Source organism: Mustelus asterias, chromosome 20, assembly GCF_964213995.1.
Source record: "Mustelus asterias chromosome 20, sMusAst1.hap1.1, whole genome shotgun sequence".
Lineage (NCBI taxonomy): Eukaryota > Metazoa > Chordata > Chondrichthyes > Carcharhiniformes > Triakidae > Mustelus > Mustelus asterias.
The window spans coordinates 48,110,382-48,124,293 of NC_135820.1; the positions used below are offsets into that span (position 1 = coordinate 48,110,382).

A 13,912-nucleotide genomic window follows, 5' to 3' on the forward strand; every position below is an offset into this window, starting at 1 on the left:
TCCATCTAAAAAATAATTGCATAGTCCTGTTACATTTTTACCTATACCTCAGAAAGAAACATGGGGAAACTTAACGTGATTTAAAATTCTTATCAGGCAATCTTATCATCTTTGGAATCCGATACTTTGGAAGGTAAACTCTGATTTTTTTTTCTATGGTACAAATGAGATATTTAGATTAGAACAATCTATGGTTTAATGAAATAATGCATTTGCTCTTGATTTAGACCCTCCCCCCACCTCAAGTAGACAAGAGATATCCTTGGTACCCTCTTGCATCAGGAACCTGGCTCACTGACAAGATTTATTAGCATGCCAGAGAGTGGCTTCATAAGGAAAATTGGAAATTAGCATTTCGTACTTGCCTACTTATTGGTGGCTCAGTGGTTAGCACTGCTGCCTCACAGCGCCAGGGACCCGGGTTCAATTCCTGGTTTGAGTCACTGTCTGTGCAAAGTCTGCACATTCTCCCCGTGTCTGCATGGGTTTCCTCCGGGTTCTCTGGTTTCCTCCCACAGTCGAAAAGACGTGCTGGTTAGGTGCATTGGCCATGCTAAATTCTCCCTCAGTGTACCCGAACAGGCGTCGGAGTGTGGCAACTAGGGGATTTTCATAGTAGCTTCATTACAGTGTTAATGTAAGCCTACTTGTGACACTAATAAATAAACTTTAAACTTATTAGGAAGTACCGAACCTGGAGAAGCAGCACTTGTCAAGTAATGATGGGTCATTTAAAATGATCACCAAAACATGATTAAAATGCCGGTTTTCATTACAGAGAAGATATAAAGCAGCACCTGGAAGATTTTTGTGATCCCAGGTACGTCAGATATGTGATTGCTTCCATGTATACATGAGGTAATAAACGGAATAAACAACTTTCCTGTGTGAACTGCTTGTAAAAGTTTGGCAAACAGCTGTGTTTGCTCTTTCTATCAGCGCTCCGGCTGTAACCTAGCAACTTCCTCCTTGTCACTGCGCTAGAGTGTTCAGAAGCACAAGCCACAAAACAACAACTTCTTGCTGTTGCACAACCACTAATTTAACAGAAAGCCTAAAGAAACTACACCTAGATGGAAAAGAATCAAACAAATTACCACCATTTTGTGCACCTTCCAAGAACATATTTTAATAGGTAGTGTATGCTCTCTCACTCTCTCTCCTCGTAAAGTCACTACTGACGCCACAAACTTGACAATCATGATTCCAGCCTTTAAGATTTCTGAATTTTCCTGTTCTCCTTCATGCAGAATAACAAAAAGGAACTGGATCAAGCTTCATTCGTAAAAATGCTTCTTTCTAATCATCAACAGAAATATTACACTCGCAGAGAAGTGGGGTATAATTCAGTTGCACATCTGTCAGACATGGGATAAACAGACCTTCTACAGTTACACATACTTTAACTTTCTATCAGAGGTTTCCACACTGCGAGTTGGACCTCATCCACTTTGTCATGTCATGTTGCCAGCAATGATCTTAGAAAGATGTTGTCCATAGCCTCTCATTCTAAACAAATAGCTACACACCTGCATTGTCTCATCGCCAACCTTCCCACTGGCTGGTTCTGCAAGCTCTGTAATGAGTTGGCAAAGTCTGCAGGGTGACAAAACCATGTTTTCAAGCTACTGCTGCTTTCTCCTGGGGACGCAAAGAGGTTAGCCAAAATCTCAGATTTACATTGGAGTCAAATAGACTAGATCCTTAGTGATTTCAGAAACTTAATTCACAAAAAGTCCCAGGCACTTGCATCTAAGTAAAAATTAAGAGTTTACACAAATTATCCAGCTTAAGTATGCATGAAAAGTCTCTGAAAAGTATGGCCTCAGGTTCGATAGTTTTACTTTGACCAGAAATAGGTTAGCAGAATACATATTCTGCAATCTGAGCCTATGCAATATGCACAACTTCAAAAGATGGGCACAGGAGGCATAATGACACCCACAGTGGCACAGTGGTTAGCACTGCTGCCTCACAGTGCCCGGGACACGGGTTTGATCCCAGCCTTGGGTGACTACCTGTGTGGAGTTTGTATTTGCACAGGGACAGCAACCAGAGGACGCCATTTTAAGGCAATTGGCAAAAAACCCAGATGCCACAGGAGGAATCTTGGCTGGAACTTTCTGTTTGTTCACGCTGGTGGAATCTTCTGGTCACGCTGATGGCACACCCCCACTGCGGGTTTCCCACCAGCGAGGGGTGCATTCATTGGGAAACCCTGTTGACAAGGGTGGGACCAAAAGATCCCGTCTCTAGCCAATGGCACCCCAAAACACATGGCAGAGTACATAGTAAATCCTGTCCCTTTTACACACTGAATTGATGTAATCTGGAAAACACTGTCTGCAGAGGCGGTGAAATAGTAACTTTCTAAGGGAAATTGCATTAATGCAGGAAGGGATTTTTTTTACAAGGCTCTGGGGAAGGAGCATGGGAATGGGACTAATTAGATTGCTACCAAAAAGCTTGCAGGACATGATGGGTTGAATGGTCTCCTTCCGTACTACAACATTTTATGATTCTATGAAATGCTTTTGTCATCCCCAGGGACAACTGATTCAATCTTTTCCCATTCTCACATTGCTTAAACTCTAGATAATCTGATACATCTATATCCTTATCCAATGGGTCTTTCTCACCCCTCACTACCATTCTTGATGATCTATCCAGGCTCCTAACCTCAGAGTGCCTCAAATGTAAAATTATTATCCTTGTTTCTCAAATCCCTCCATGACTTCACCCTTGTGACCCTTGCAAGCTCCTCCAACCCTAATGCACTATCCTGGCCCTCCTATCTTGTACAACCCACTTCTCCTCCACCTCTATCAAAAGATAGTCACAGAGTTTCCACTCTTTGGAATGCTCTCCACAGATCTACATAGAACATAGAACAGTACAGCACAGAACAGGCCCTTCGGCCCACGATGTTGTGCCGAGCTTTATCTGAAACCAAGATCAAGCTATCCCACTCCCTATCATCCTGGTGTGCTCCATGTGCCTATCCAATAACTGCTTAAATGTTTCTAAAGTGTCTGACTCCACTATCACTGCAGGCAGTCCATTCCACACCCCAACCAGATCTCTTTCTAAATGAATGAATAAGGAGACACAAGTTGTCTCAATATGAATAACCCAGATGAAATTAATCTCACAAAAGTGCCCCTGTTTTCAGAGGCACACAAATATTGAACACTCAAAACATACTCAATGAAGAAAATTTGATAAATTAATATTGTTCTCCTGACTTACTCTAGATTCATAGAATCCTTACAGTGCAGAGGAGGCCATTTGGCCCATCAAGCTTGCACCGACTCTCTGACAGAGTATCTTACCCCAGCACTCTCTCCCGCCCTATCCCTGTAACCCTACACATTTACATGAAAAATCCATCTAACCTACCTATCTTTGGACACTAAGGGGCTATTTAACATGGCCAATCCACTTAACCTGGACTGTGGGAGGAAGCCAGAGCACCCGGTGGAAACCCACACAGTCTTAGGGAAAACATGCAAACGCCACACAGTCACCCAAGGCTGGAATTGAATCTGGATCCTTGGCGCTGTGAGGCTCAAGTGTATTTGTTTGCTCCTTCTTCAGGATCAATACTGCCATGGAAGTGGCTGCAGAAGTAGCCGCTAGCCACAGTAATCACCTTGTTGAGGTCTGATGTCATATTACGACTGACTCAAGAACATCTTCTTCCCATCAGACTTTTCAATGGACCTGTCTTACATTAAGTTCATCTTTCTCTACATCCTAGCTGTGACTGTGGCACTACTTTCTGCACCCTCTCGTTTCCTTCTCTATGAACAGTATGCTTTGTCTGTATAGCGCGCAAGAAACAATATTTTTCACTATAATAAAACAGGTGACAAGAATAAATCAAACCAAACCAAATCTAATGTTGAACCTGTGGACAGCCACCATAGTCAGTCCCCGGATCAGAGTCACAAGGAGGTCCTCTGACTTGCATCCACCTTGTTTCTTCCATTAAGACTTAAAGCCCTTTAAAACTCCTTTCACCAAGTTGCCAAGGAGTGGCATGGTGGCACAGTGGTTAGCATGCTGCCTCACAATGCCAGGGACCCAGGTTCAATTCCTGGCTTGGGTGACTGTTTGGAGTTTGCACGTTCTCCCCGAATCTGCATGGAGTTTCCTGCGCGTGCTCTGGTTTCCTCTCACAGTCTGAAAGATGTGCTGGTTAGGTGCATTGGCTATGCTAAATTCTCCCTCAGTGTCCCCGAACAGGCACCTGAGTGTGGCGACTAGGGGATTTTTATAGTAACATTATTGCCCTGTTAATGTAAGCCTATTTGTGACTAATAAAACAAATAAAGTTTACTTCTTGTCACCCCTCCAAATATCACCTTAGCCTCAGTGAAGCCACCTGGGGGGTATTTTCTTAACTCAAAGATACTCTATGAATGTTGCACTAACGAGTAGCAGGTCCAGAAAGGAGATCATATATGACAGGCACCAGGGGCGTTTCATTGAGTGATGATGCTTGCAATGTACACGCGGCTTTTACACACTTCAGTACTTTGTTCCTGCTTTACTTCCGCATCCGTTTAGGAAGGAAACAGCCCGGGTTGGGTGTAAGGCTGGGGAGGGGAATGAGTGGGGTGCTTTAGGCAGATAGGGCAGGGTAGGGAGACAGGGCAAGACAGGGGGACATGGCTCCGATGGGGGTCAGCGTATCCCGCAGCCGGGTGTTACTCTGCGTCCTGCTGCTCAGCGCTGTGATTTATTACCAGTACTCCCGGCTGCTGGGGAGCTCGGAGAGCCAAGTGGACCTCCGCCAGCTCCTGTCCCTGGCCATTAGAGCGGCGGAGGAAGGGGGCAGAGCGGTGAGACAGGTCCGGGAGTCAGACTCGCTCGCCCAGAGATCCAAAGGGAAGACCAAGGAGGGCGCCGACGAGATGGTGACCAGCGGAGACTTGCTGTCGCACGGGAGGATGAGCAGCTTGTTCAAGAACACCTTCCCAGACATCAAGGTAACAGAGTGTGCGCTGAGGACACTTTCTACGTAAGAGATGCAGTCTTAACTCAGCAGGTCAACATTGACTTGACTGCATCCTCAGTCTGATCAGTCCACCTGTCTTCCTCAATAACCCAGGCTGACACTTCAGTGCAGTACTGAGGGAGTGCTTCATTGTCAGATACACAGTACTGAGGGAGTGCTACACTGTCAGAGGGTCAGTACTGAGGGAGTGCTACACTGTCAGCTATACAGTACTGAAGGAATGCTGCACTGTCAGATATACAGTACTGAGGGAATGCTGCATTGTCAGATATACAGTACTGAGGGAGTGCTACACTGTCAGATATACAGTACTGAAGGAATGCTGCATTGTCAGATATACAGTACTGAGGGAGTGCTGCATTGTCAGATATACAGTACTGAAGGAATGCTGCACTGTCAGATATGCAGTACTGAGGGAGTGCTACACTGTCAGATAAACAGTACCGAGGGAGTTCAGCACTGTCAGATATACAGTACTGAGGGAGTGCAGAATTGTCAGATATACAGTACTGAGGGAGTGCAGAATTGTCAGATATACAGTACTGAGGGAGTGCAGAATTGTCAGATATACAGTACTGAGGGAGTGCAGAATTGTCAGATATACAGTACTGAGGGAGTGCAGAATTGTCAGATATACAGTACTGAGGGAGTGCAGAATTGTCAGATATACTGTACTGAGGGAATGCTACACTGTCAGATATACAGTACTGAAGGAATGCTGCACTGTCAGATATACAGTACTGAGGGAATGCTGCATTGTCAGATATACAGTACTGAAGGAATGCTGCATTGTCAGATATACAGTACTGAAGGAATGCTGCATTGTCAGATATACAGTACTGAAGGAATGCTGCACTGTCAGATATGCAGTACTGAGGGAGTGCTACACTGTCAGATAAACAGTACCGAGGGAGTTCAGCACTGTCAGATATACAGTACTGAGGGAGTGCAGAATTGTCAGATATACAGTACTGAGGGAGTGCAGAATTGTCAGATATACAGTACTGAGGGAGTGCAGAATTGTCAGATATACAGTACTGAGGGAGTGCAGAATTGTCAGATATACAGTACTGAGGGAGTGCAGAATTGTCAGATATACAGTACTGAGGGAGTGCAGAATTGTCAGATATACTGTACTGAGGGAATGCTACACTGTCAGATATACAGTACTGAAGGAATGCTGCACTGTCAGATATACAGTACTGAGGGAATGCTGCATTGTCAGATATACAGTACTGAAGGAATGCTGCATTGTCAGATATACAGTACTGAAGGAATGCTGCACTGTCAGATATACAGTACTGAGGGAATGCTGCATTGTCAGATATACAGTACTGAAGGAATGCTGCATTGTCAGATATACAGTACTGAGGGAATGCTGCATTGTCAGATATACAGTACTGAAGGAATGCTGCATTGTCAGATATACAGTATTCAGGGAGTGCTGCATTGTCAGATATACAGTACTGAAGGAATGCTGCACTGTCAGATATACAGTACTGAGGGAGTGCTACACTGTCAGAGGGTCAGAACTGAGGGAGTGCTGCATTGTCAGATATACAGTACTGAGGGAGTGCTGCATTGTCAGATATACAGTACTGAGGGAGTGCTGCATTGTCAGATATACAGTACTGAGGGACTGTTGCATTGTCAGATATACCGTACTGGGGGAGTGCTGCATTGTCCGATATACAGTACTGAGGGAGTGTTGCATTGTCAGATATATAGTATTGAGGGGGTGCTGCACTTAGATTTTCAGTACTGAGTGGGTGCTGCATTGTCAGATATACAGTACTGAGGAAATGCTGCACTGTCAGATGTACAGTACTGAGGGAGATCTGCACTGTCAGAGGGTCAGTACTGAGGGAGTGTTGCATTGTCAGATGTACAGTACTGAGCGGGCGCTGCACTGTCAGAGGGTCAGTACTGAGGGAGAGCTGCACTGTCAGATGTTCAGTACTGAGTGAGTGTTGCATTGTCAGATATATAGTATTGAGGGGGTGCTGCACTTAGATTTTCAGTACTGAGTGGGTGCTGCATTGTCAGATATACAGTACTGAGGAAATGCTGCACTGTCAGATGTACAGTACTGAGGGAGATCTGCACTGTCAGAGGGTCAGTACTGAGGGAGTGTTGCATTGTCAGATGTACAGTACTGAGCGGGCGCTGCACTGTCAGAGGGTCAGTACTGAGGGAGAGCTGCACTGTCAGATGTTCAGTACTGAGGGAGTGCTGCACTGTTAAAGGATCAGTGCCGAGGGAGTGCTGCACTGTCAGTTGTTCAGTACCAAGGGAGTGCTGCACTGTCAAAGGGTCAGTGTGAAGGAGTGCTGCACTGTCAGATGTTCAGTACAGAGGGAGTCCTGCACTGTCAGATGTACAGTACTGAGGGAGTGCTGCACTGTTAGATCTTCAGTAATGAGGGTGTGCCGTACTATCAGATGTACAGTACTGAGGGAGTGCTGCAGTGTTGGATGTTCAGTATTGAGGGATTTCTGCACTGTTGGATGTTCAGTATTGAAGGAGTTCTGCATTGTAGTATGAGGGAGTGTTGCATTGTCAAAGGATCAGTACTGAAGGATGCTGCACTATCAGATGTTTAATATGAGGGATTGTTGCATTGTTAGAGGATCAGAATTGGGAAAGTGCTGCACTGTGCGAGCATCAGTACTGAGGGAGTATTGGATTATCATAGGGTCAGCACTGACGGAGTGCTGTACTGAGGGAAATTTCCATTATTGGATGGTGAGTACTGAGGGATTGCTGTACTGTGGGAGTGTCAGTACAGAATCAATGTTGCACTTTCAGAGGGTCTATACTGAGGGCCTGTTGTACTGTTGGATTCTCAGTACTGAAGGAGTGCTTCACTGTATTATGATCCCCATAAAGACTTTTAAAAAAGAAATTTGTACTTCCAGTTAATACCTGAAGAAGCATGTGAAGAGTTCTATTTTAAGTCTTTTTCTGTAACAAATGACTAAAACACCTATGACTAAACACTACTTTGTGGGCAATTCTTTAAACCATAAAAAGAAATATCCCCCTTCTTATTCTTAGCCCAACTAAAAACACAAACTTCACAGGTATACTTTACACTGTCCTTTAAAGACAGTCTCAAAACATAACCATGTGAACTTCATAATTGTAACAACTATCGAGGGTCTATTAAAAGTCAGTACCGAGGGTGTGCTGCACTGTCAGTCAGCATTGAAAGAGTGCTGCACTCTTTGAAGGTCAGTATTTAAGGGGACACTGCACTGACGAGGGTCAGAACTGAGGAAATGCAACACACTGGAAGATCACGTCAGTTAATTAAATAAATATGGTTGGACAGAAATGGCTTGGTTGGTGACTGCAACATATGAGAATCTGTGGCATGTACTGCAATCATATCGGACAACTCCTGTCTTTGCACATTCTCTCCGTGTCTGCGTGAGTTTCCTCCGGGTGCTCCGACTGTCCAAAAATGTGCAGGTTAAGTGCATTGGCCATGCTAAATTGCCCCTTAGTGTCCTGGGATGCATAGTTTAGAGGGATTAGCGGAGTAAATATGTGGGGTTATGGGGATAAGACCTGGGTGGGATTGTTGTCAGTGCAGACTCGATGGGCCGAATGGCCTCCTTCTGCACTGTAGGGATTCTATGAACTATATTTGCCAAAAATGTCTGCAGCTTAGACAACTTTGACTCCTGGAGGTCATGTTCCACATTTGTATCAATGACATAGGTAGGATGAAGAACAAAGTTTTGGTTGGAGAGTTTGAGCAGCTAGGGGCTAAATTGAAAAAAGCAGATCCCCAATGGTAATAATCCCTGGACTGTTACCTGAGCCATGAGCAAATTGGTGCAAGACAAATATGATTAGAGATTAAATACATGGCTTAAAGGTTTGTGTGTGAGAAATGCGCTTTGAACCATGGGGAAAGTGGGAACTGTACCTTTGGGACGGTCTTCACTTCTACCATGCTGGGGCCAGAGTTCTGGCACATAACTAGGGCAGTAGAGAGGGCTTTAAACTAAATAGTGAGGTTGAGAGAAGATGTGATAAACTAATGAGAGAGGAGAGGGCAGGATAGCAATAAGGGAATTGGAAATTAGCATGTGGCAAGAAGGGACAGAGTGTGCAAGCATAAGAGTGTGGCAGCAGATAAGGCTAGAGATTGTGAAAATAGTGGCAGAATTGAAAGCACTCTACTTGAATGCACACAGCATTCACATCAAAGTAGTTGAATAAACAACAACAATAAAAGTAAACAGGTATGATCTAGTTGCTAATTTGGAGATGCAGCTGCAAGGCTAGGAACTAAAGTTCAAGGGTATATGGCATTTGGGAAGGATAGGAAAAAAGAAAAGGAGGTAGAGTTGTACTGCTAATAAAGGATGGGATCAGTATATAAGTGAGAGAAGACCTTAGATTGGAAGATCAAGTTGTAGAATAAGCTTGGGTGGAACTAAGAAACAGCAAGGCACAGCAAACTTTGATAGGAATTATTTATATGTCACCACAAATGCTGTAGGGCATGGTATAAATCAATAAATCAGGAGATGCATTCAATAAGGTTAAGATAATAATGGGGTGCTTCAGTCTACAAATAGACTGGATAAACCTGTTCTGCTGATGACTAAGTCTGGAATGTATATGCAATGATTTCCCAGAATAGTATGTTCAGGAACCAACCAGAGAACAGGCTATTTTAAATCTAGTATTGTGCAATGAGAAAGGACTAATTAATACTCTTGTTGTAAAAGAACCTTAGGGAAGGGTGACCAAAATATGATCGAATTTTGCATGAAGTTTAAAAGTGATGTAGTTCAGTCCAAAACTAGGGTCTTTCATCTAAACAAAAGGAAAGTACAAAAGTATGAGGGCCCAATGGGCTGAGGTAGATTGGGAAACTGCATTAAAATATATGACAGTAGACAGTCAATGGCTAGCATTTAAAGAATTGCTACATGGTTTGCAACTAATGTACATTCCTTTAAGGTACAAATGCCAGTAGGAAAAGTGATCCAGTTATGGCTAACAAGAGAATTTGAGGATTCTTTCAGATCAAAGGAAAAGGCATATACGTTTCCAAAAAAAGTAGTAAGCCTGAGGATTGGGAGCATATTGAGATTCACCAAAAGATGACCAAGAAATTGATAAGAGAAATAGAATGGAATTAAACCAGCAAGGAATATGAAAACAGACTATATAACCTTCTACAGGTATGTAAAAAGGAAAAAGTTAGTAAAAGACAAAAGTGGGCCCATTACTGAAAGAGAATGGAGAATTTATAATAAACAAATACTTTGTGTCTGTCTTCATGGAGGAAGATACAAAAAACCTGCCTGAAATATTGGGGAGACAGGGACTAGTGAGATTGAATATCTGAAAGAAATTTGTAATAGTAAAAAAGTAGTGCTGGAGAAATTAATGGAGTTGAAAGTTAATAAATGCCCTGGTCCTGATTATCTATATCCCAGAGTGTTGGTAGAGGTGGTTGTAGATATAGCCGATGCATTGGTGATGATCTTTCAAAATTCTATATATTCTGGAATGATGCCTGCAGGTTGGAAGCTAGCAAATGTTTAAGAAAGGAAGGAGAGAGAAAGTAGGAAACTATAGGCCTGTTGTTAGCATGACATCAAGAGTGCTGCACTCTCAGAGAGTCAGTATTGAGGGAGTGCTACACTGTCACAGGGCTAGTGCTGAGGGAATGCTGCACTGTCACAGGGCAAGTACTGAGGGAATGCTGCACTGTCAGAGTCAGTATTGAGGGAGTGCTGCACTGTCACAGGGCTGGTACTGAGGGAATGCTGCACTGTTGGATGGTCAGTATGAAGGGACTGCTGCATTGTGGATGTGTTGAAGGAATGTTGCACTGTCAGAGGGTCAGTACTGAGGCAATCCTACACTATGAGGATCAATACTAAAGGAATGCTGCACTGGAGGATGGTTACTACTAATAGAATGCTGCACTCTTGGAGGGTTAGTATTGAGGGAATGCTGCACTGGAGGAGGGTCAGTGCTGACGGAGTGCTGCATTGTCAGACGTGCAGTCTTTTGAATAAGATGTTAAACCAAGACTGTCTGCTCTCTCAGGTGTGTGTAAAAGATTCCATAACAGCAGGGGCATTATTTCCAGTGTCCTGGTGAATATTGTTTCCTCAATCAACACCACAAAACATCAGTTTATCTGGTCATTTATCAAATTGCTGCTTGTGGAAGCTTGCTGTCTGCAGATGTGCTGCTGCATTTTCTACCTTTCAACAATTCCTGCATTTCCAAAGTGTTTCAATTGATTATACATTGCTTTGGCATGTACTTAAGATTGTGAAAGGCACTGTGGAAGTGTCTTCCCTTCTAAGGCTGCCAACCTTTCAATATTGCCCTCGAGTCTCCTGGACATTGATTGCAGCCATCCCATGAACACATTAAAACAGAGCTGGGTTTTTTTCATTTTCTTTGAACACTTTTTGTTTATTCATTATTAAAATATTAACAATGTGGAGGCAGGGCAAGACTGACTGGAAGAGTCAATTGGAGGTGGGACTTTGTGCGATGACTCCTGCAGGGAAATGTCCAAACACAGCTGGCAACCTTGGTTTGATCTTGCCTGATGTATAAATGCACAGTGTTGTCAACTGCCTTGTTTCAAAAAATATGCAGGGGTTCTTCTGAAGTTTTACAACCCTTACAGTTTGCTTCATAAGGTGTGGTCACTGCTGTCCCTGCTCCTCAAAATATAATGGGCGGGTTTCTCCCATTTCATCCCCGCCCGTCCTGTTGCAAGTGAAAACGGAGAATTTGACATTCCAGCCAAAATTCCATTCACTTTCAGTGGTAAGGGAGAATCCCAGCCACGAACAAGATAGAGATTTTCAGCATTTAAACTGCAGCATTGAAGTTTGAGCCAGATGCTGTCAAGTAAGTACCAGTCTGCCAGAGATGTGGCTGCTGCAATTAAGGGATGGGAATGTAGGGCAAGGGGAGAAAATCATAAGGAAGAGGTTTCCAAGGATGTAACCACATGGGGTTCAACTTTTTCCCCAAAGTCTCTGTGGGTGTCCTTTGGGCGGCACCATGGCACAGTGGTTAGCACTGCTGCCTCACAACGCCAAGGACCCGGGTTCGATGCCCGGCTTGGGTCACTGTCTATGTGTGGCTCCCCGTGTCTGCGTGAGTTTCCTCCGGGTGCTCCGGTTTCCTCCCACAGTCCAAAGATGTGCGGGTTAGGTTGATTGGCCATGATAAATTGCCCCTTAATGTCAGGGGGATTAGGAGGATAAATATGTGGGGTTATGGGGATAGGACAGGACCTGGGTGGGATTGTTTTCAATGCAGGCTCGGTGGGCCAAATGGCCTCCTTCTGCACTGTAGATTCTATGATTCAATGATTCTATGACTTAGAAGCTAGTAGTATCACTTCCTCTGGTCTTAACATTAATGTGGACACTTCTTTTGGAGTGGCTGTTTTGCAGTGAGGTTTCACTCCCAGGAAGTGCCATTTTCAGTTGGAACGAACAACACATGTTTGTTGAACACAGTAGATTTGAGGCAAATGTTTTGAGCAGGTGTGCCTATGGCTCCCTGATGGTGACATTGTTAATGTTTTGAGAGCGTGAATGGACAGCTTGCTTTCTTGAAATGTGAGTGAAGAACTCGATATAAGCTTACAAAGTACCCAACATGTTTCGAAACGAGTTTAACATAGCAGTATAATACCACACATTATCAAACTCAGTGATGGAGTTATGACGCCACTTTCCCTGGACATTGATATGAAATTTATACTGTATCTTTATTCCGACCACGTTTGTAGATCTCTGTGTCCATTTCTTTTCTAATTTTTTGGAATTCTCCACTGACAGCATTTCAATTGAAACAGCTTTACACCAATGTTGCACCATCGGGTCTGATTTTACCATTTTCATTCTAAGTGCTGAACCCGACTTGGAAATCTGCTTTCAGGCACCCCCATTCGCACTTAGCCTGAAAAAACAACCGTGGGTCCCATTCGCGCTGTGGGCGGGGTTTAGCGCGCCTGAAATGATCAGAGCTCTGACATGCGCAGTTAGAAAAACATTTGAAAAAGCGCACCCGTGTCAGATCGCTCCCGGGCCGCAGAGAGCGGAGAAAGCGGCCCAGGAGTGAAAAGCAGGAGCGATCGCCCCCACAGACATCACTGCCCCCCTTATCCACCCCCCGCTACCCAGACCAATCGTGACCCTCTGCCTCCTTCCCCCCCACCGATCGCCCGCAAAATGGCAGCAGACCCCCTCCCCCCCCCACCACCAGAGATACATCTTACCCGCCTCCCTCCCCGCCCCCCCCAGAGAATGATCTGGCCTCACTCCCCACCCCCAGAGAACGATCTGGCCTCACTCCCCTCCCCCCCCCCCCCCCCCCCCCACAGAATGGTCTAGCCTCACTCCCCACCCCCCCCTCCCCCAGAGAACAATCTGGCCTCATTCACCCCCACAAAGGAACATCTGACCCGCCTCCTCCTCCCTCCCCACCAGACAACAATCAGCCCTCCCCGCCCGCCCCACCACCAGACAATGATCGAGCCTCCCCATTCCCCCCCCCCACCAACAGACAACGATCGGCCCTCCCCGCCCCCACCCCCCATCACCACCACCAGATAACAATCTAGCCTCACCCCCCTCCCCCACCCCCACCAGAGAATGATCTGGCCCGCCTCCCTCCCCCCCACCACTGATCTGAGTCAGAGAGCCGTTGGAAGCTCGGAACTCACTCTTCAGCAGCTGGAGCGCCCGATTCAGACTTTTATTCAGCAGATTCATTTCGGCGTGATTCCGGATCGACGAACGCAGCGGTAAAGGGGGAAATGCTGATAAAGTTGGGCGGGCTGTTCATTAATTCAATTGAAATACATACAAATAC

General features: G+C 44.9%; 1 protein-coding gene across 1 annotated transcript in view; it reads left to right on the forward strand.

The window, feature by feature from the left end:
• The first annotated feature begins 4,560 nt into the window (after nucleotides 1–4,560).
• LOC144508505 (Golgi-resident adenosine 3',5'-bisphosphate 3'-phosphatase-like) overlaps nucleotides 4,561–13,912 on the forward strand; it is a 47,946-nt gene continuing 38,594 nt past the window's right edge. Inside the window, exon 1 of the mRNA XM_078236484.1 lies at nucleotides 4,561–4,994. Coding sequence (XP_078092610.1) covers nucleotides 4,674–4,994 — 321 coding nt within the window. The 5' untranslated portion in view covers nucleotides 4,561–4,673. The remainder of the gene's footprint in view (nucleotides 4,995–13,912) is intronic.